Here is a 24,346-nt window from a genome sequence, read left to right on the forward strand (position 1 = left end):
AAAAGGAACACAGCATTTCAGAAAAAGAACATCATACCAACAGTAAAATATGGTGGTGGTAGTGTGATGGTCTGGGGTTGTTTTGCTGCTTCAGGACCTGGAAGGCTTGCTGTGATAGATGGAACCATGAATTCTACTGTCTACCAAAAAATCCTGAAGGAGAATGTCCGGCCATCTGTTCGTCAACTCAAGCTGAAGCGATCTTGGGTGCTGCAACAGGACAATGACCCAAAACACACCAGCAAATCCACCTCTGAATGGCTGAAGAAAAACAAAATGAAGACTTTGGAGTGGCCTAGTCAAAGTCCTGAACTGAATCCAATTGAGATGCTATGGCATGACCTTAACCCCTTAACCGCCCTCTGCCGGATATATCCGGCACCGTTGTTTTAATGCTAACGCCATACTGCCGGAATTATCCGGCACATTTGCCTGCGGTTATATGAATGCCTGGCAAGTAGTATAACTGACGGTTTGGCGTGGGTATTATTACTACGTTGTATTTCGACAAGTCTGTGGTTGTTTTGGCCGGTCATGTGACGTGATTCGCATGTAACAGCTGTGAATATGGCGAAACGTAAACTGACTTCAAGTGAGGCTTTGCAGGCGATTTTGGACAGTTCTGATCATGATTGTAGCAGTTCTGAAGAAGATTTTAGCGACAGTGATGAGCAGCAACGTGCGCTGCATGATACTGTGAATGAAGACGCATCGGATGACGGCGCTGAGTGGGTGTATCCCCAGCATCTCAGCTGGGCTGCTGCCCGTGGTGAACTACCTTTTCTGCATCCGTTTGAGGCAACGTGTGGCTTTATTGTTGATGTAAACAATTACACTGCTGAGCAGTTTTATGAGCTGTTTGTGTCACCTGATTTGATCAGACATTTTGTTCATCAGACAAATCTGTATGCAGCACAGTTTATTGAGAAAAATCCCAATTTACCTCCACATTCCCGTGTTCGTGCTTGGTTTGACACTGATGAAAACGAAATGAAAAAATTCATTGGGATTTTGATGTTGATGGGAATAATCAGAAAACCAGATATTGAGATGTACTGGTCTACAGATCCTATGTATGCAACACCTATTTTTGCAGCTGTCATGACACGTAACCGATTCTCTTTGCTGCTGAAATTCTTTCATTTGAATGACAACAGAAACGAGCCAGATAAGAAAGATCCAAACCGCGACCACTTGTTCAAGCTACGTCCTTTGATTGATCATTTATTTGAAGCATTTCAGTTGCCCTACATGCCAGGACCGTCAGTTGCAGTTGATGAAAGTTTATTGTCGTGGAAGGGCCGCTTACAGTTTCGACAGTATCTACCATTGAAAAGGGCACGGTTTGGTATCAAGATGTTTTGCTTAGCTGAGAATTCAGGTTACATTTATAGATTTCGTGTATACACTGGCAACTTGCACAACATTTAGTGGTCAATACTGCTTGAATAAATGTAAAAAATGTAAAAAAAATGTAAAAAAGTAAAAAAACGAAAATTGTTCAGATTTCGCCTGGCTTGGGGAATATTTAGGGAGTTGGCGGTTAAAGGGTTAAAAAGGCGGTTCATGCTTGAAAACCCTCAAATAAAGCTGAATTACAACAATTTTGCAAAGATGAGTGGGCCAAAATTCCTCCAGAGCGCTGTAATAGACTCATTGCAAGTTATCGCAAACGCTTGATTGCAGTTATTGCTGCTAAGGGTGGCCCAACCAGTTATTAGGTTCAGGGGGCAATTACTTTTTCACACAGGGCCATGTAGGTTTGGATTTTTTTTTCTCCCTAAATAATAAAAACCACCATTTACAAACTGCATTTTGTGTTTACTTGTGTTATATTTGACTAATGGCTAAATGTGTTTGATGATCAGAAACATTTTGTGTGACAAACATGCAAAAGAATAAGAAATCAGGAAGGGGGCAAATAGTTTTTCACACCACTGTATATATACATTTATATTTCTCAGAATCCCTTTGAAACCTTTTGATAGTTCACCAGCTCATTTCTCGCTTTTAGAGAAATAGAACCTAGTTGCTTTTGTGGTGAGTGGGTCATACTATATTTGTTATTAATATATAATTTTTTTTTTTAATTGCCCTATACTTCTGTCTTCTGTATACTAACAATATACTGTGTGCATCATTATTGTTTGCCTGCCTTTCCAATTGTTATATGCTTAAACATTTTTTTATAATTGATTCTTGGCTTGGTATGTATGTTGAATATTTTTATTTACAGTGTCATACACTCTGAATGCACCATATATATTTATTGCCTTGTCTGAACATTAATTATGATTATATACATTCTGTAACAAAAGCACCCTTAGTAGCATATTATCTTTCCATTATATTAAAAAAGTTTTCTGTCATGTACGTGTTATTCAGCCTTGACCACTCCCCTCCACACGGCTCACCCAATCATTGCTATTATTGCACACATCCTCTCTCTGTACCACCTTGTGACATTCTCAGCGCCAACTTGCTCTTTAATGCAGTCAGTTATAATGGCAAGGCAGAAAAGCAAATTATCTAAAATTATCTATTCAACAATGTCAAATTTTAGATTGCAATAGAAAAAGAGCAGCAAGAGCTGATAATGAACGGCAAAAAAATGAGCAGCATAAAATAAAAATCAAGAACAAATAGAATTGTCCAAAAAAGGAAAAAGAGAAAAATATCCCGAACAAATCGCAAAAAGAATTGCAAAAAAGCAATGTTTATAGAATGTTAGAGGATAAAGTAATTCTTTTTTTTTTTTTTTCCAATGCGTTAATGTAATTTACTTTTTTATTTTCATTTCTATTACATTTTATTACATTTTACTTTTTATAACATTTTATTATTCATTATTATTATAGATGTGTGTTTCACTACAACTGTCTATGTTAAATACCAAAGGACCAAACAGCCTTCCTCCCGCTCTCCACATACTCTTCTATATATTATCAAAGGGAGGCTATGGTTAATCTTCTGGCTCACCTCAAATCTTATCATTAGTACTTCGTTACAAAGAAATTTCAATACATTAAGAAATGCCTGATTAGTAGACCATATCCATAACAATTACTTGTTTAAAATTATGGGGTTATAGCCGTGTCATTATTGTACAGCCTCTGCATTAAAACAACCACAAGAGGCTGTATGCAATGTCACAAACTGTCATGTTCAATAATGTGTCATCAAGATTACACTGTACACCAAGCCTGTCTCCTTTCTCCTCAAATAGTGAAAAAAGTTAAATGATATTATTTCTCAATACAGACTTAAGTGTGTGTTTTTATTTTCCTTAATTATACTCAATGCTTCTTGATACTCAAAAGTAAATACATATTAAACATAAATTCCACTGCTCATCCATATTAAATTACTTGACATGGTTCACCTCAGTTCATGACTGCATTAACACTCAAACTCCTAAATCATTTATTTGTCCTTTGAAGTCCAGTCCATCAGCTCCACTTTAAGTGCTTTTTCACAGAATGGAGTAAGCAAACTCTGCTAACTTATACACAAATTCCAAGGAAAAATAGAAAAGAGAACACGGTTGTTTCATGAAGTACTTATTACCTGGGGCCTCATGTATAGCATAGCATTTACACTAAAACATGACGTATGGACAAAACTGGAAATGTGCATACACACAAAAAAATTCAGATGTATTTATATATATCTATAAAAAAAAAAAGTGCATAAGCAAACTTCTACCCACTTTCCCTTTATAAAAACCAATGTCAATTTTAATGCATACGCACGTGCCTACAGACCCACACTGATTCCTTGAAATGAATATGCAAATCAATATAAATAGCCCCTTCCTTTCAGTCTTTTGTTAAAAGACAATGGCAAAGGCATGTGTAAATTTCAGCAAATGCAAAGTGGAGCTCCTGCTCAGTGGAGGCATGGAAAAACATACCATTTGGTGGCTTAAGAAGTGGTATAAGTAACAAAAGGAAATTGATGGACAGGTATAGCATGGCATAGGCACTCAAAAGTCCAAGTTCAGAAAGTTGCATAGTGCCCGAAATAAAAAAGAAATGGTAAGATATCAAAGTTGATATGAAAAGGCAAATTGCAGCCCACAGTCTGAGTGTCATAAGGTAGGACACAGTAAAGAAAAAAAATCTCAAAATTTCCGCTTTAATCTCATTTATTTTGTCATTAAAGTAGATCGTCATAAACTTAACCTTAAAATCAATGTTTAATTTACTACAGCTTCTCAAACCCCATCATAACTAAAGTAGCACATTAAATGCATCGTGTTCTAATTGTTCCCTGATCCAGTCTTTAATTGCTATGTGCTTTTTCTTATGCCGATAGGAGTGTGTAGGCAGTGATCGCCACACAGAATGCATTACATTCATGGTATTACGGCTCTCTGAATATTTTAAAATGCTAAGATGTATATTTGGTATAATTTTCAAGATGAACTGCATCGCAGCATGAATTAAACATGTGGGGAAAGGGTGGCACAGTAGTAGCACTGCTGCTTCACATTAAGGGGGTCACACCCCAGGTGTACTCTACCTGGAGTTTGCATGTTTTCCTGGTGGGTTTCCTCAGCATGCTTCAGTTTCCAGTGATGCTAAATTGACACTACAAGTGTATGTGTGTGCTCGTATTCACCTTGTGATGAGCTGGCACCTTATCCAAGGATTGTTCCTGTCTTTCGCATGAAGCTTGCTGGGACGTGTGCAACACTGGATACAATAATTAAACATATAGAACAAATATTTTTCAATGTTCCTTAAAATATCTGAACGCTCAGTGTTCTAAGTTTATAGTTAATTTTACTATCACAAGGATGTTTATTGTGTGGTGACCCTGGATGGATGGATGGAATAATTAATCATGTATAAAACAGATTTTACAGTGTTTCTTAAATGTTTGGAAGAATCAGTGTTCTACGGTTATAGCTAGTTTTACATGTATTACAAATGCTTGTTGTGTGGTGTTTGGTTATGTGGGAAAAGAAAACGGAAGGACAGGAACTGGGGTTTGAAATGTATGATAAAGACAGCACAGCTGCAAAAAAGAAAGCCAGCTCAAAAGAACATCCATCAAATTCTGTTTCTGTGCCCCCAACCACCAGCTCACAAACTCAACATTTACATATTATTTCAATTAAACCAGTGAGATACTCTTTCACATGTCTAGTGTCTTGGAGCCTTGTCACAACTGCCATAAATGTTCTCTGCATTAAATATGCAGCTGCTTTTGCAATCACTTTTTAGGATATTGTGGCAAAGTGTCCTGATAATTTTGCAGTAGTACTGTCTCTGTCAAACGTACCAACCCTGAATTCCTGTCCTTCCGTTTTCTTTCTCCACATAACCAAACACCACACTACAAGCGTTTGTAATACATGTAAAACTAGCTATAACCATAGAACACTGATTCTTCCAAACATTTAAGAAACACTGTAAAATCTGTTTTATACATGATTAATTATTCCATCCATCCATCCAGGGTCAAGCCAGTCCTAGCAAGCATCGAGCGCAAGGCAGGAACAATCACAGGATGGGGCATCAGCTCATCGCAAGGTGAATACGAGCACATGGATACACTAGTAGCGTCAATTACCATCACTAAATCCCCTAACCTGCATGTTTTTGGAAGGAAACCAAAGCATGCAGAGGAAATCCACCAGAAAAACATGCAAACACCAGGCAGGGGACACCTGGGACGTGACCCCCTTACTCCAAGGCAGCAGAGGTACTGTTGAGCCACCGTGCCCCAACATGTTTAATTATTAACAGAATCCATCCATCCATCCATTGTCCAACCCGCTGAATCCGAACACAGGGTCACGGGGGTCTGCTGGAGCCAATCCCAGCCAACACAGGGCACAAGGCAGGAAACAATCCTGGGCAGGGTGCCAACCCACCGCAGGACACACACAAACACACCCACACACCAAGCACACACTATGGCCAATTTAGAATCGCCAATCCACCTAACCTGCATGTCTGTGGACTGTGGGAGGAAACCGGAGCGCCCGGAGGAAACCCACGCAGACACGGGGAGAACATGCAAACTCCACGCAGGGAGGACCCGGGAAGCGAACCCAGGTCCCCAGATCTCCCAACTGCGAGGCAGCAGCGCTACCCACTGCGCCACCGTGCCGCCCTATTAACAGAATACAATATTTAAATGAATTAACAATTTTTCTGTAAAATGTAATATTCATAATTTAATGTGTTTCATCATAAAAATGATAACTACTGTATATATGCTAGTATTCTAAAAGCACACATCTCCAAGATGAAAGTTCTTGGAACCATCATGGGACAAGAATTCAGTATGATCTGTAAATACATGCTCTCTTTAATTCTTCCATTTGCGATGTCTTCTAATAATACTACAGCATCCATGGTAGTTTGAATACTTTGGCCATCCCTTGCACCATTATACTGTTAACAGACTGATTACAATCAAGTGCCTTAAATTTGTAAATGACATGAAATTAATTTTGGCATATTTGGCAAAGCCTGCATCATGGATATGAATATGAAAAAGAAGGGAAACCACACAGAAACAGTAGCACTGCTTTGACACGGTGTGCCACCCATTTACAAAACCGAGCAGAAACATGCATAGCTTCCAAGTTTAGTTTTTATACATCTGAAAGTGAGCGTGGAAATGGGCGAATGCAACATTTTTATGCATATGCACTGTTTATACATGAGGCTCCTGGAGTAAACCCAACTCACAAACATGAAGATCATACAAACTGAACACAGATAGCAACTAGACACAAATACATGAGATCTACTTGACAGTAGCACTAATTGTGTTACCTGCCATAAGTGATCCATAGGTAAAATTTACAACCAGAAAGAAATGTGCATATAATAAAGTGCAAAATGAAAATAAAGATAAGGCCTTTCAGGATTTTCCTATCAAAAAAGTAATCAAATATATACATTTTAAATGGACTTCAGATTTTCAAAATTGCTAAAACTTCTTACCTGACTCTTGTTTTATCTGGATAGTTGGCTTGATACCAGGTGGAGTATGAGACTGAGGTTGCTGTGAGCCCATGGAGGATTGGGCTTGCTGAGTCTGCTGAGAGTGCTGCACTTGTGGCAGTTGTTTGGGAGAGTGCTGGTGCTGCTTAGGAAATTGAGCAAGAATCTGAGTTGGAGAACCCACAAGGGTTTTAGGTGAAGGTAGCCGAGCAGAAGCCACTTTGACTCCTGCTGAAGATACACCTAGAAAGAGGTCAAGTCACAATTAATTTTTGATAATGTCACACTGTTGCTGGATTAAATATCTCAGAAAAATATATCAGTAAAGAAGCAAGCACACAAGATAGGAAAAATACTGTTATGTTTCAAATTAACCACAATTAATTCTCTTTCCTTCTGGTGAGGGTCATAGTGGCAACAAGTCAGGACAAACAAGACAAAGGACAAGGATCTAGTGCTATATGTAGTACAATTAAAATTTTCTGAAACTTTAGCTTTAGTATTTTAGCAAATGTTTATTCTATCCATAAAAATATATTGACTGAAATAAAATTACAAACAGCCAAAATTAGAAATGTCCTATAAGAAGGTCTTCAATAAATGTTGAACATTTTTTCTTTCTATAAGTCTAACAAATGACACTAAAGAAAGCAACAAATGCCATGTAACCACATTACGTGCGTCTTCAATGACTGACCTTGAGCTACTGTTGACATGACTACAGAAGGAGAGGAAGAAACTACAGTTGTCACTGCCACACTGCTGGGAGTTGGTGATGGTGTGGATGTGCCACTGGTACTGGCTAAAGAGGACTGTGAAGCTGTGATGACTACGGGCTGCTTCTGAGTTGAAGCTGTAAGAACTGAGGTGGAGACCAGTTTTGTGACAGCTGCATAGTTGTGGGATTTTGATAAGATATTGGGCACAAAAGTTGAACTTGGAGATGTTGTCACAATGATGACCTAAAGATGGACATTTATAAAAAAAAAATTGAAACATACTTTAAGCATAAGAAATTGAAGTTTTTTGTAATACAATGGAAAAATATTCACAAAATGTACATATAAATACAAAAACAAAAACACATCAAAGATACCTTTTGCGTAGTGGTATTTGTTGTCTGTGTTGAAGGTTTTGTGAAAGTAATTTTAACTGGAGACATATGAGGTGGGAGTGAGTTGGCAATACTCTGCATGATATTACTCATCTTGGGGCTGCCGCTGACTGGTACAGTGATGGTTTTGGAAACAGGGGTTGTCACTTTAGGCACTTCCTTTAGGACTACCGGGGAAGAGCTGGATGAGTTTGTGCGTCTTCTTTTCCGTGGCTTTTCATCTTCGTCTGAACAGCTCACACCTTGGAAAAGATGAATCACTTAAATAGTTTACTCTCACAAAAAAGGTGAAATAAGGATGTGGAATTTTTAAATTTTGTATAAATATTTATAAGAGAAAATTTCAACTGAAACAACTAAAACCAAATCATTGTTACATGACTTTTTCATTTAAGTTAGTTTTAATTAATTTTGTTTACTAAAGGGATATGGAAACAACAAGAATAAAACATTTGTAATAACTTGTTCAGGGTTACACTGGCTATTTTGTCTGCAGCTCAAAAGAAGATAATTTAACTAATGATACCAACTCACATACAGTGTGACATTTTACATTTTTAATACTTTTTTGATGGAAAGACTGACTATCTAATTTTCTAATGAGACTGAAATACAACATTAAACGGGGCATAGGTTGAGGGACTCTTGTACTGTATAAGTTCCACTTTGGCTCCAAAATAGCTTTCAGAAGTGCTGCACATTAGAATATATCCTTAGTTTTTGTTACCTTGTTATATTTTATTTTATCTTTCCATGTTGTTTAATTCCCTTATACATATTCTTCCTATTCTAAACTTTGACTCTCCCAAAAAAACAAACAACTTTTAGTGGGGAAGGAGATTTTGATGATAGAATACAATAGAGATGGTCAACTGTCCTGATTCCACATTAACATTTCTTTCTACAGCTAAGGTCTCAATTTCTAGAAACCTTTTATAACCATGTGTATCTTGGGTCTATTATTATGGCTTGTAAATTACTTATATCTGTTATAAATTAGACACCAGGAGAGCAGTTTTGAGGATCAGATGATTTAGGGACAGGAACAGATAGGGCCTCTCCATTATACAGGACCCAGACAATGATTTTACATTGACATTGAATGTAGGCCATCAACTGCAGAACAGTGAGCTATGATGGATGTAAAAAGCATGGTCTATATGGTGATGTAGTGGGTAACACTGATGAGACCCAGATCAACCATGCTTGGTTTGACCAAGTCTGACAAGTCACCAGGGCAGTGTAGTGTAGTGGTTAAGGCTTAGGGCTTCAAACCCTGAGGTTATGACTTCAAATCCCACTACTGACACTGGGTGACCAATTCACTTCACCTGCCTGTGTTTCATTTGGAAAAACAAAAGAAATTCAACATTTGTTATAGTTTTGCCAAAGAAATCCACTGTTTCCTGCCTGAATGACAAACAGCTCAGTTTCTGGAGAAACTGGTCATGATCCACATTAATCACAATACACCTGCTACCCTTGATCCATTTGTACTTTGTACCAGTTTGTGTTCTGCAAGGCTGCTGCCTCAGCCAATTGCAATACAGGTTGTTTGCCTATGACTGTGTAGCTAAGCATGAGGGCAAGAGAATGTTCATCTTTGCAGATGACACAACTGTGATTGACCTCATCAATGACAATGATCAGGCTGCCAATAGGAGGAAGGTAAAAGACCTGACTGTATGGTGCCATAACAACAACTTCGCTCTGAATGACAACGAAAAAAAGCAGGTCATTTTTGACTTCAGAAAGAACAAAGGCAGTCACATTTCACTCCACATCAATGGCTCCCCTATGCAGAAAGTTAGTAGCTTCAGGTTCCTGATGACCAGATCATCAGGTTTAATTTCATAGTCAGACATCGCAATGTCTATGGTGGATGTTACTTTTCCCTCACACACGGACATTCACATCAACTTGTCATTTGAACTATTTTTTTATTCAGTTCTATTCAAAAATAAAACTGAACAAAAAAAAATCATTCAAATTCAGTTTTATTCAAGAATCCAAGATATTGCCGAGTCTATTTGCTCAACAAGACACCATGAAGAAATGACTGAGCTGCATTTGTATGTCTGCTTTTATCCCTTCAGCACTAACTTTTACAAGTACCATAAATTTGCACAGGATCTTACATAAAAACATACATTTGATACGAGTATTATCCTCTTTACTAAAATCCCTGTGTGCATCCAGGTGTCCGTATGTGTGAGTCTTCTGGTGAAGTGCGCAAGTGCGGGGCACGGTGCGATGCACGATATTACTATCAGAGAAAGTTACAAGCGTGTTACAGAAATACAAACAAGTATTACTGTGAGAGGAAATTAATGGTACACAATACAGTGACGCATATTACAGCCACATACAAGCCAGTATTACTGTCTGAGAAAATTAAAGGCATATTACCAAAGCGCACGCCTGTATTACCACCAGAAAAAATTAAAGGTATATTACGGACGTACAAGCCAGCAGACGTACAAGACAGTATTACTGTCACAGAAAATTAAAGACACACAATGCACGGCGGCAGCCCACAAAGAACGGTCAGCTCAGCAAGTAAACATCAACAAAAGAAAGGCTGAAAGACAAAGAAAAATACGACCAACAAAAAGAATGAGGTCAAGGTCCCTTGCCATCTAATATTGACTGTTTCTACTAATGTTAATGCACTAATGTTCTAGCGCCAGTTATTGTAACGGGCTTAATGGCTAGTATGGTAATAATAACAACAACTCACTACTCAAAGTGCTAAATGCAGGGATGATGCAAGATTAGCCTATTAACCTATTATCTCAAAGTTGCTAAGTGTTAGCTTTTCCACTGCACTGTGTGGATCTGAGATGAACAGTGTTACCCACCGTGACCACTGGTTGAAAATGAAGTGTGCAAACATCAGCAACTTGTCATTTGAGCAATTTCTTTTTCTTCAGTTTTATTCTTAAATAAAGGCTTACTTGTTTTGTTACACCTTTTGTGAAATTGTTTATTGGATATGTGGGCTTCAGCCTTCACACATCCTACACTTATTGTCAATATTATGTCATTATTACTATAAAATATAAAAACATTTTCTGTTTTAGCTGTGTGTTCAGCATTTCTTGCCTCGAATTTCCTCTGTCATTCTATATTTACACAGATCATTGTAGACATGGAACACACATGAATTGTATGCATTTAAAATAACGGTATTTCATTACCTAAATAATTCCTTACAAACGCATCACCAGATAAACACTTGAACACAGACTTCAGCAGTAAGGATTGCAGCAGGGTGATGCCTTCATCTGACTGAATGGGCAGTGGAGGGTGTAGCAGGCTGCATTCTGCTAATCCATATATTTGCAAAACAAAAGCAGGCTGTCAGCGCAGTGATAAGGAGCCATGAGCTTCTTGGCATATGTCAGGAAAATTTAAGAAGATCAGGGACAATGAAAAAAATTGTAAGCTTTAGGTATTCTAGTGTTAAACTTTTACCACTGCACTATTGGAAGTGTCCTGCATGGATGTATCACAGTGTGGTTTGGTAGATTGACATGCAAGGATTGCAAACTCCTGCAAAGGACTGTCCCTAGACCTTCTAAAATCACTGGGGTTGACCTTCTAAAACTTCACACCATTTACTGAACCAGATGTCGGAGAAAAGCTTAATCATCTCTGATGATACCCATGCTGCTCATCATCTGTTTTGACTTCTAGCTTCTAGGAAGTGCCACCAAAGCCACACCACTCACTCCACCTCCCCAGGCCACATGGTCATTGAACTCCCAGTAACCTATTACTACCTACCCTGCACCAAATACTGTATCTACCTGCTGGTTTATATATATACAGTCATATGAAAAACTTTGGGAACCCCTCTTAATTCTTTGGATTTTTGTTAATCATTGGCTGAGCTTTCAAAGTAGCAACTTCTTTTTAATATATGACACGCCTTATGGAAACAGCAGTGACATTAAGTGTATTGGATTAACAGAAAATATGCAATGTGCATCATAACAAAATGAGACAGGTGCATAAATTTGGGCACCCCAACAAAGATATTACATCAATACTTAGTTGAGCCTCCTTTTGCAAATATAACAGCCTCTAGAAACCTCCTATAGCCTTTGATGAGTGTCTGGATTCTGGATGAGGTATTTTTGACCATTCTTCCATACAAAATCTCTCCAGTTCAGTTCAATTTGATGGCTGCTGAGAATGGACAGCCTGCTTCAAATCATCCCATATATTTTCGATCATATTCAAGTCAGGGGATTGTGACGGCCATTCCAGAACATTGTACTTCTCCCTCTGCATGAATGCCTTGTAGATTTCGAACTGTGTTTTGGGTCATTGTCTTGTTGGAATATCCAACCCCTGTGTAACTTCAACTTTGTGACTGAGACCTGAACATTATCCTGGAAGAATTTGTTGATACTGGGTTGAATTAAACTGACCTTCGACTTTAACAAGGGCCCCAGTCCCTGAACTAGCCACACAGCATGATGGAACCTTCACCAAATTTGACAGTAGGTAGCAGGCGTTTTTCTTGGAATGCAGTGCTCTTCTTCCACCATGCAAAATGCTTTTTGTTATGACCAAATAACTCAATTTTTGTCTCATCAGTCCAAAGCACTTTGTTCCAAAATGAATCTGGCTTGTCTAAATTAGCATTTGCATACAGCAAGCTACTCTGTTTGTGGCGTAAGTGCAGAAAGGGCTTCTTTCTCATCACCCTGCCATGCAGATGTTCTTTGTGCAAATTGTGCTGAATTGTAGAAGGATGTACAGATACACCATCTGCAGCAAGAGGTTCTTGCAGGTCTTTGGAGGTGATCTGTGGGTTGTCTATAACCATTCTCACAATCCTGTGCATATGCCGCTCCTATATTTTTCTTGGCCTGCCAGGCCTGGGTTTAACAGCAACTGTGCCTGTGGCCTTCCATTTCCTGATTACATTCCTTACAGTTGAAACTGACAGTTTAAACCTCTTTTGAACAATCTTTGTTTTCAGATCTATTGAGAGTTGCTTTGAGGATCCCATGCTGTCATTCTTCAGATGAGAGTCAAATTGAAGCACAACTTGCAATTGACCACCTTAAATACCTTTTCTCATAATTGGACACACCTGTCTATGAAGTTCAAGGCTAAATCCAACCAATTTGGTGTTGCAAGTAATCAATATTGAGCAGTTACATGCATTCAAATCAGCAAAATTACAAGGGTACCCAAATTTTTGCACAGCCAGTTTTTCACATTTAATTTAATTTCATAAAACTAAATACTGCTTCACTAAAAATCTTTACTCGGAAAACACCCCAGTACTCAGATGTACCTACGAAATGAAAGACATACCACGGTTATCTTTTTTGTTTAAAGTAAATTATTATGCAGGCTGAGAGGGGTTCCCAAACTTTTTCATATGACTGTAATTGTACTGTATGTTATTTTTTTAACTCGTATCTTATTTACTGTATTTATTTATGCTGTTTATTTATATATTCATTTATCTATTATCTGCTAATCTCATTTAATTAATTTATTTATATATCACCACAACAGCGGCACAAGAATTTCACTGTGCTCTTGCAGTGTATATCACAATAAAGATATCTAATCTGTAACAGGGACAGAGCAGAAACGTGTAATGTAAACTCTAGACTTTGAAGAAATGTAAGAATACAGCAAATGATAAACAGCAGTGGCTTTTTTCACTGGCACTAATGGCACTCCTATTCAAGACTCAAATATGTATGTAAAAGTTTGGCTATTAAAAGACGGAAATATAATACTTACTTTTTACATACACTGTGCTTCCACTAGGCAACACTACCACATTGGAGGCAGGACTGGCTGGTCTAGGTGACTTCACAGTTGCAGTACTGGCACATGGTACCGTAGTTGTGGTAGGAGTGGCAGTTGTACTTGTGTAGGAATAACACACAACTACTGCTAAACAGTGAGTAGAATTGAAACATTGTAAGTGATACACTAAGTAATACAACATTTCCTATGGTTTTAAAATACAACAAATACAAAAAGCAAGGTAGGTATTAAATCAGTGCATGGCGGTATTTCACCAAAACATTAAAACATCTTATATAATTAAGTGCAACCTCCAAACATAAAATATGTTACTATAGTATAGGATTCATGATGTTCCTTTTTAATTGCCTACATTTATGGAGCTGAAAGAGAAATCTAACTGATGAACCCAGTTTTCCAAAGCTTAATTCAGTTGTCAAAATCCCATTGGCTAAAAACAGCAAAAATCAGAAGGTATAATAATACTTTTACTCACAAGAGATTAATAGTACTTGTTTCACCAGATTTTAAAAGATTTTTAAAATAGGAACATATACTTTGACCAAAAAAAACAGGTCTGCTGAAGTTTTCAGGCAGAAATAGGGATCTTTTTGATATTTACCTTCTTTGTTACCAGTTTCTGTTGGTAACAAAAGAGAAGCATTGTGATGAGCTGCTGCATTTGCCACTGCATTTGCAGTGACTGTGAATGCCGTCTGAGGGACCAGTCTTGGCATAAGGGGAACCAGCCTTCGTCCTTCTATAGACCATTCTGAAGAGCTGTTTGGTCCAGACATACTAGAATAAATGAGGAAAACAACACCTTGGTAAACTATCTGAACAACTAAAGAAAATTTTGAGTGAAACAGAATTTCAAAAAATGCTAAAAACTTACTGATAAGCAATGGTTGTTAACCGTTCATCATTTACAGCCCTACGAACCTCAGCACGATGCCTCTCAGTGGAAATGCTAATCAATTTGATAAGACAAGAATGAAAAAGTATGTAGAAAACAAGCAAGAAAAAACTTTCTACTTTTTTATATTTCTAGTAAGATTTTCAGTAGGCTGTAACAACACTGAAGATATGACACTTTGAAACAATGTAAATTAGTTAGTGTACAGCTTATAACACAGTGTAAATTTGCTGTCCCCTCAAAATAACTCAACACACAGCCATTAATGTCTAAACTGCTGGCAACAAAATTGAGTACTGTACACCCCTAAGTGAAAAATGTCCAAATTGTGCCCAAAGTGTCAATATTTTGTGTGGCCACCATAATTTTCCACTACTGCCTTAACTCTCTTGGGCATGGAGTTCACTAGAGCTTCACAGGTTGCCACTGGAATCCTCTTCCACTCCTCCATGGCGACATCACGGAGCTGGCGGATGTTAGAGACCTTTCGTTCCCCCACCTTCCATTTGAGGATGCCCCACAGATGCTCAATAGGGTTTAGGTCTGAAGACATGCTTGGCCAGTCCAGCACCTTTACCCTCAGTTTCTTTAGCAAGGCAGTGGTCATCTTAGAGGTGTGTTTGGGGTCGTTATCATGTTGGAATACTGCCCGGCAGCCCAGTTTCCGAAGGGAGGGGATCATGCTCTGCTTCAGTATGTCACAGTACATGCTGGCATTCATGGTCCCCTCAATGAACTGTAGCTCCCCAGTGCTGGCAGCACTCATGCAGCCCCAAACCATGACACTGTGTAGGCAAGACACACTTGTCTTTGTACTCCTCACCTGGTTGCCGCCACACATGCTTGACACCATCTGAACCAAATAAGTTTATCTTGGTCTCATCAGACCACAGGACATGGTTCCAGTAATCCATGCCCTTAGTCTGCTTGTCTTCAGCAAACTGTTTGCGGGCTTTCTCGTGCATCATCTTTAGAAGAAGCTTCTGGGATGACAGCCATGCAGACCAATTTGACGCAGTGTGCGGCGTATGGTCTGAGCACTGACAGGTTCACCCCCCACCCCTTCAACCTCTGCAGAAATGCTGGCAGCACTCCTATGTCTATTTTCAAAAAGACAACCTCTGGATATGACACTGAGCATGTGCACTCAACTTTTTTGGTCGACCATGGCGAGGCCTGTTCTGAGTGGAACCTGTGCTGTTAAACCGCTGTATGGTCTTGGCCACCGTGCTTCAGCTCAGTTTCAGGGTGTTGGCAGTCTTCTTATAGCCTAGGCCCTTGGTTTTCAAACTGTGGTACGCGTACCACTGGTGGTACTTCAAGTCATGCCAAGTGGTACTCGTGTGGTCCTTTATTTTCCACGAATCGATGTTGCTAGAATGCCAATATGTTGCATATAATCATATATAGTATAAGTATACTACTGTAAATGCGTGGAAAACTCCAAGTCGGCTTTTATTAGCGCAGGAACCCATTTCCTTAATTAGTTTAATATCACTTTAACGTCATAATTATAGTCATTATAGCGATTATAGTGACTTTATTCTTCAAAACAACATGGGCATAAATTAACGATTCATTGACAGTGGTACTTCAGTTTACTGGTCCTCGCAGAGTGGTACTTGTTCAAAAAAGTTTGAAAACCGTGGGCCTAGGCCATCTTTATGGAGAGTAACAATTCTTTTTTTCAGATCCTCAGAGAGTTCTTTGCCATGAGGTGCCATGTTGAACTTCCAGTGACCAGTATGAGAGAGTGCGAGAGTAATAACACCAAATTTAAAAACACCTGCTCCCCATTCACACCTAAGACCTTGTAACACTAACGAGTCACATGACACCGGGGAGGGAAAATGGCTAACCATGCACAATTTGGACATTTTTCACTTAGGGGTGTACTCACTTTTGTTGCCAGCGGTTTAGACATTAATGGCTGTGTGTTGAGTTATTTTGAGGGGACTGCAAATTTACACTGTTATACCTGTACAAGCTGTACACTGACTACTTTACATTGTATCAAAATGTCATATGTTCAGTGTTGCCCCATGAAAAGATATAATAAAATATTTACAAAAATGTGAGGGGTGTACTCACTTTTGTGAGATACTGCATATAGTCTAAATAGTTGAATATTATGAGATATGCAGTTTCTATAAATCATATACAAAAAGTAAAATGCACAACCTACCTTAAAAGCTTGGTGAGTTCTCCAAGAAGGTCCTTCTTTTCTTTATTAAGATCCCCTTGTGCACGTAGAGCACTTATAACTCCAGCATAGGCCTCAAGTTCTAAAAGGTAATAGATAACTGGAATCAAATGATTACAATAAAACAGTTAAGTATAAAAACTATTTACAAAACTTAAACTCATCAGCAGTGATATTAATAACATTTAATTAAAGTGAAATAAAAATAAATTTCTCAAATGCCAAAAATTTACATGACATATTTCTAAAAATCATGTTTCAATATTCATACTAGGCAGTAAAAAAATAACAATTAAAATACAGTTTTTCTCCAATAACCAATTAGAGTTTGAAGCAAAAATCTAGTAAGCTACTTGGAAGACTACAAGTTTTGATGACCAACAACAGTAAGCATCTGAAGCTTTACAAAATTTCAGAATGAATAAAAAAAAAAAAAAGAGATAATATTAAACAAGAAGATTCCAATTTCCAGGCAAGGGAAGAGTTACTAGTTAAAAGTCTGCCAAAAAACAAAATTGATAAATTAAGTTTAAAACATGCCGAGAAACCCAGTTACTTCAGACAATTAAAAGCACATGTTTAAATATGATTTCACACTGCAGAAAAGTATGCATTTTACATATTAAATTTATTTTTCTTTCATTATTATTATTATTATTATTATCTCTTTACATAGAAAATGTAACAGATTTGCTAAAACTAAATAAATAACTAATACAAAATCACTTCTGTAGGGAGGTTTAAAGCATATAATATTTGAAAATGTGCCTGTTTCTTTTGTTTAAAAATGAGAGCGGTCCAAAACTTACCATTTCTCCCTTCAGATTTTTTTCCTACATCTGGCTATTAGAAATCGTTAAAATGCTGTTTCTGTCCTTCATGCTCAGAACACCTAATGTAGACTAATATATAGGATAATCAAAACGTAAGCATCAAAAATATTAGTAAACAAACACTTGCTCTAGTGCTCACACTTTTCTAATGTGTGTAATGAATGATAATATACCAAAACGAAATGTAATCCAAGATATTTTTCCTAATGTAACAAAAAACAAAGCACATTTTAAAATGTAACAAGTAAATTTACTCTTACACCATATGGCTGCAGCTTTACCGAAACTGCAAAAAAACTGGAGTTCAATATTTAAACACAGAAAGGTATTTGCAGTTTTATGGGGTCATTACTGCTAAATCAGGAAAAAATATCTCTAAAAAGAAAGAATTCCTAAAGAGAAAGATAATACAAATATAAAAAATTAAAACTTATGAATAGCCTACCACTACATATTAGACTTACAGAACTGATTAAAATTGGGATGGATAAGCGACGCAAGAAACATAAGAATTTATAAGTGCCAGCTTTTATTAATCAGATTGTGCTAAATTTTTCTAGTATGATGTTGCGAAATATGTTAAGTGAAAGAACATACTGGCATGGTAACATTTTTGGAGAATTCATAAGCTCAATTTGTGTTATTGCATTACACAGATTTAAATAATAATATATAAAAAAAATGCATGTGCCGATGACTTCCTACCAGTTACTATAGCTTTCTTCAACAGGCAAATTAATGAGATGACTGTAATATAATTAGATAATATTTGAAATTGTAAAGTATTCACCCCCTTGGATTATATCAAATTCTGTTGTGTTATTGCCTGACTCTAAAATTAATAAAAATTATCTGCCTATCCCTCAATATACAAAACACAAAATTTAGAAATTTACACAAAAAAATACAAAATGAATATTTTTGTGTAACAAGCTTTTATTAATTTTTGTGGAACGAAAATCTGAGGTTTCTTTTTCCCCCTGAATACTCATCTTAACTTAATGCTGTGTAGAAGCAGCTTTGGCAGTAGTTAGAAATTTGACTCGTCTTAATAATGATTTATGATGTCTACTAATCTGCAATTGTAAATCAGCATACACTTGTTATGGTAAATTTGATGATGCTCTATCAAGCTGGATGCAATGTGATGAATAACAGCAATTTTCCAATCTATCCTAAGGGAATGAAAAGGACTGGACTGGCTCAGAAGGAAATTCATTTTTTTATTCTGAAGTCCTCAACAGTTCCTTTGGCTTTATGCTTTGGACTATTATTCTGCTGGATCATGAAATCTTTCTCATGTCTCATGAGAAATAAAGAAAATTATTCTAGAGGATTTGTCTGCATCTGCACTCATTATTTTTACTATCCAAACAAGTGCCTCTACCTATTCTTATATGGAGTGAAGTTCTCTAGAGATTGTTTCCCTCCTGAAAAGTTTCCCCATTAATTGCATTCTATTTTACTGCTTTAAGCTCCCATTACATTACACATCTTTTCCAGCAATTTTCATTTGCCTGTCTTGCGTTTGTTGTACCATATGGTGCAATGCAGCACAGGATGGTGGGGACTAAGTAGATATTTCTGTTGATGTAACCAGGAAGAACTCTGCTTGCAGTGTTCAGAAGCAGTATTTGCTCAGCCAAGTCTGGGTGTCTATCAGCTTAGGCTGAAAACAAACTGCTTCCTGAAGACAAAATGTCGTCAGCTGGCCACCAGCAGTCACCACTATGAAAATCTACAATCTGAGATGGCTTGTAGTGTGTGCGAGCCCACAGCAAAACACAACTGACCAGAAGTTGTTTAATGTGCCCCCCGGTTTACAGTAGTTGTTCAGTTCTTAAATATTTCTCCAAAAAACACTTTGGGAGAACAGCCTGCTCTTTGTGCAACTGCAACATACAAAGGAAAACCACAAACAAATGTTAAAGCCGAAAGAAAATGTGGTGATGAAGAAATTTCTCCACTAGAATAAGACAGGTGAGGGATCAGAGAGTTGTAAGAGTAAAATATACATTCATTAAAACAAGCATTTAAGGGACTTACGGACCTATTGTAAATACACTGCTCAAAAAAATTAAAGGAACACTTTTAATCAGAGTATAGCGTCAAGTCAATGAAACTTCAGAGATATTGATCTGGTCAGTAAAGTAGCAGAAGGGGTTGTTAATCTGTTTCAGCTGCTTTGGTGTTAAAGAAATTAACAACAGGTGCACTAGAGGGGTAAAAATGAGATGACCCCCAAAACAGGAATGGTTTAACAGGTAGAGGCCATTGACATTTTTCCCTCCTCATCTTTTCTTACTGTTTTTTCACTAGTTTTGCATTTGGCTATGGTCAGTGTCACTACAGGTAGCATGAGGTGATACCTGGACCCTACAGAGGTTGCACAGGTAGTCCAGCTTCTCCAGGACGGCACATCAATATGTGCCATTACCAGAAGGTTTGCTGCGTCTCCCAGAACAGTCTCAAGGGCATGGAGGAGATTCTAGGAGACAGGCAGTTACTCTAGGAGAGCTGGACAGGGCCGTAGAAGGTCCTAAACCCATCAGTAGGACTGGTATCTGCTCCTTTGGGCAAGGAGGAACAGGATGAGCACTACCAGGGCCCTACAAAATGACTTCCAGCAGGCCTCGGGTGTGAATGTCTCTGACCAAACAATCAGAAACAGACTTCATAGAGTGGCCCGAGGACCTGATGTCCTCTAGTGGGCCCTGTGTTCACTGCCCGGCACCGTGGAGCTCGACTGGCATTTGCATTAGAATACTAGAATTGACAGGTCCACCACTGGTACCCTGTGCTTTTCACAGATGAGAGCTGGTTCACCCCGAGCACACGTGACAGATGTGACAGGGTCTGAAGAAGCCGTGGAGAATGTTATGCTGCCTGCAACATCATTCAGCATGACCGGTTTGGTGGTGGGTCAGTGATGATCTGGGGAGGCATATCCATAGAGGGACGCACAGACCTCTACAAGCTAGACAACGGCACCTCGACTGCCATTAGGTATTGGGATGAAATCCTTGGACCCATTGTCAGACCCTATGCTGGTGCAGTGGGTCCTGGGTTCCTCTTGGTGCACGACAATGCCCTGCCTCATGTAGTGAGAGTATGCAGGCAGTTTCTGGAGGATGAAGGAATTGATACCTTTGACTGACCCCTACGCTTGCCTGACCTAAATGAAATTTCAGCAAAATGGACTAGCCTGCCACATTATTTTTTCATTTTTGATTTTTGGGGTGTCTTTGAATTCAGCCCTCTATAGGTTGATAATTTTTATTTCCAACAAACGATGTGGCATCCTTTCATTCCTAACACATTACCCAGTCCATATCAGTATAGATATCCTGCAGGATTTTTTTTTCCCATTAAGATCTGACGTATTTTCAAAGTATTCCTTTAATTTTTTCGAGAAGTTTATATTTGGAGTTTGCAACAACAAAACATGGAAAAAATCCACAGGAGTGAATACTTTCTAAAGGTACAGTAAACACTACAAAAAATTGTAAACAAAATATGAGTGAATTAATTCAAAAACTCAAAACAAAAAAGAATTACAAAACACTTTGGGTATGCTATCTAACTCTAAGTAAGATGAAAGATATCTGCCTGTTGTAACCACTGAAGTGATTGGGACACAAAAAACTTACAAAATGTTTACCTATATTAGAAGTACCATATTTATAGGAAGATTATTTGTAAAATAAGTGCTACCAAAAAGACTATCGTGATTTTTTTATAAAACAGAAAGGTGTTGTGGATGTAATCCAATTGCACATCCAATACATCTTTTGAGTTCTCTTTCTATCATTCCCAACACACTTCTGACATGTTTGTATTAATATACAGTATTTGAAACAAAAAATGAAAATTAGTGAATGTGTTGAACTCCTTTAGTCATAATATTAATATTAAATTGGGAAACTCTTTAAAACAGGAAATCATAGAAAGTGCTTTAAATAAATACCTTGATTTGTTTGTTTCAGGGCTGAACCTTCACTATATAACAGAAGTGTTTCAAAATTTGATCAAAGCAAAATTTTGTTAAAAACTGGTTGCAGTCTAAAAAATTTGGTGGTGAAATATTAGTGAAATGAACGGCTATTTAGTAAAGTATATGTAAAGTTGATGGTGTAAGTTCCGAAAAGAATAGACAAACATATCCAAGGCATTACTTTAGGTGCATATTGATCAGTCAACCCATCATAAACTTTCTATATACTAAAGGGAATTAAGCAACTACATTACAGAAAGATTTGACAGATTTACACTGGAACAAAATCCCTGGTGAAAAAACAAATCTACAAACTAGACTACCTAAATAAAATGTGTTTAAAATTTCTCATCAGTATAAGAAAGTTAAAAGCCATAACAAGCAGTTTTCCCTCAGAGGTGCACTACAATGACATCAAGCAAAAATTGTACAGATACAGTATCACCAATATCTCAGTTAATAAAGATAAAGAAGATCTCTTTCCAGAAATGATTCAAGCTATTGTTTCTCAGCATTTTTATAAATTGCACATGATCTCAGAATATGAGGCTTTATGCTTAAAACTCTCCCACAGTAGGGACAAGTTTATTACTGTCTCCATTAATTTATAAAAGCAAACTTATCAAACACTTACACATTTCCTATTATTGTCATTTCTAATCAAAACAGAATAAAATAATGCAGTTAATTCGAAATCTGATATAGTCACATCCTATATGGAAAAACAAAAAGTTTTATTTTATTGTAAACAAACGATTTTCTGTATTTCATAAACTATTATTAAAGGAACTTTGGAGCCCACACATAAGAAACTTTACCTAGTTTGCGCAGAATCCTCTTGCACTCATCCCTGTTGAGATCAAGGAGAGTGGGCCAGACAACAGGCATTCTTGCTGCAAGATGCGGTTTCTCGTTTTGTATCATGAACTGAAAAAAACAGTGACAAAGGGTCAGTATTTGTTTATGACAGAAACTCAGAATCATGGAGAAAAAGATTTTCATTACATTAAAATGACATCAAATGTCATTGACTAAAATCTGGACAACATAACATTTGAATCCACGTACTTTCAGTAATGTTTAAATATGATTTTACACTGCAGAAAAGTATGCATTCTACATAATAAATTTAAATTATTGTTGCAACAACATCATTACAATATATTTACAGGGACCAAAGAAACCCAAAATTAAAAACATTCCATTCTTTGCAAGGGCCACATAAATGTAAAACCTGTAAATGTTACTGCTGTTTGTAATATGTTAAAGGAAAAAGAAATAGTAAAAGTGTTCGAACTTTATTAAGTGTTTAAGTGTTCGAACTTCATTGTCTAGCTATGACTTTCAGGGTAAAGTAATATTAATAAATTAAAAAAAGATTACCAAAAAAACACAGAAGCATTAAACATAAAACTGATGAAAAACATGAAACCAAATGCATTAATGAAGTACAAAAACAAATGAAAAATGAAAATCAGAAGCACATTTTAATAATAACAATAATAATACAGCATCGCACACCAATGCACCACACATTAACATACAGATGACAATGACCTCAAATTATTCAGTGAACAAAGTAAAAACCCACATCTGAAGCTAAATTTAGTCCACTGGGCTTTCTGCTGTTATGGGATAAGTACGTAGTGCATGTTGCAAGATTAGATATGTGGATTGCTGTGCTTTTTTTTGGCTTTACACAGTTTGGGATTTAAGTTTACTTGGGTTTAAGATTGTGGGTTCGCTTCCCAGTTCCTCCCTGTGTGGATAGCACTTTGAGTACTGAGAAAAGCGCTATATAAATGTAATGAATTATTATTATTACTTCAGTTAATATTGGTTGCACTTTTTATTTCTGTCCCTTGTCTTAAATAAACCATTCTTTCCATACACTACACCTGTTTCAATCTGTATAATGCTTTTTGTCTAAACCCTTTAACAGTACTATTAAATAACAAACACTACTATGTGGTGGCTTTAGCATCTGCTACTTCATAGAAATATGGAGTAGAAATTTTATACTCTTGCAATTTACAGGTTAATATACTAGACACAATAGCATTTAAATACCTGTTTGCTGCACAACACATACTTCTGTGTCAAGCTAATAAACACGCTCAAGAAAGTCTCTGTTAAATAACTGTAATTCAGTAGATAAACAGACATGTATACATATAAGGATGGCAATCAAGGGAGCAATTTAAGATTTTCCAGTTACTTACTAATTTGCTCATACTTACCAGCAAACAACATGAGCAAAAAAAGTCGAATTTGAAGTTCATTACCCTTGAGCCTGATATTATGCTTTGGTAGCTAAGCCTAAGAAATTTGTCACTCTCAAACTAAGACCATGTGAGTTCTTTGCATCTGAATCATCATCAACCATTAAAAACAAATTGGAATCTACTGAAAATAATCATTCACATATTTAATAACTGTATTAATGAATATTTCTGTAAAGAGATGACACTAAAATTTGAGGAACAGCAGTCATTGAGGAAGGAGAAAAAAAAAAAATGGACAACCTATGG

The 24,346-nt window shown here is 37.2% G+C and overlaps 1 protein-coding gene across 2 annotated transcripts in view; it reads right to left on the bottom strand.

Moving 5' to 3' along the window:
• Window positions 1-24,346, bottom strand: part of emsy (EMSY transcriptional repressor, BRCA2 interacting) — a 94,410-nt gene that overhangs the window by 55,596 nt on the left and 14,468 nt on the right. The window contains exons 2-9 of one of the 2 annotated variants that reach the window (XM_028799532.2): window positions 22,634-22,742; window positions 16,971-17,070; window positions 14,765-14,839; window positions 14,492-14,667; window positions 13,861-14,013; window positions 8,065-8,324; window positions 7,666-7,930; window positions 6,969-7,211 (exon numbers count right to left, since the gene is read on the bottom strand). In XM_028799532.2, coding sequence (XP_028655365.1) covers window positions 6,969-7,211; window positions 7,666-7,930; window positions 8,065-8,324; window positions 13,861-14,013; window positions 14,492-14,667; window positions 14,765-14,839; window positions 16,971-17,070; window positions 22,634-22,739 — 1,378 coding nt within the window. In that variant the 5' untranslated portion in view covers window positions 22,740-22,742. Of the gene's footprint in view, window positions 1-6,968; window positions 7,212-7,665; window positions 7,931-8,064; window positions 8,325-13,860; window positions 14,017-14,491; window positions 14,668-14,764; window positions 14,840-16,970; window positions 17,071-22,633; window positions 22,743-24,346 lie in introns of both variants that reach the window. The other variant, XM_028799531.2, reaches the window with a different exon arrangement.

This window comes from Erpetoichthys calabaricus, chromosome 4 (genome assembly GCF_900747795.2).
Source record: "Erpetoichthys calabaricus chromosome 4, fErpCal1.3, whole genome shotgun sequence".
Lineage (NCBI taxonomy): Eukaryota > Metazoa > Chordata > Cladistia > Polypteriformes > Polypteridae > Erpetoichthys > Erpetoichthys calabaricus.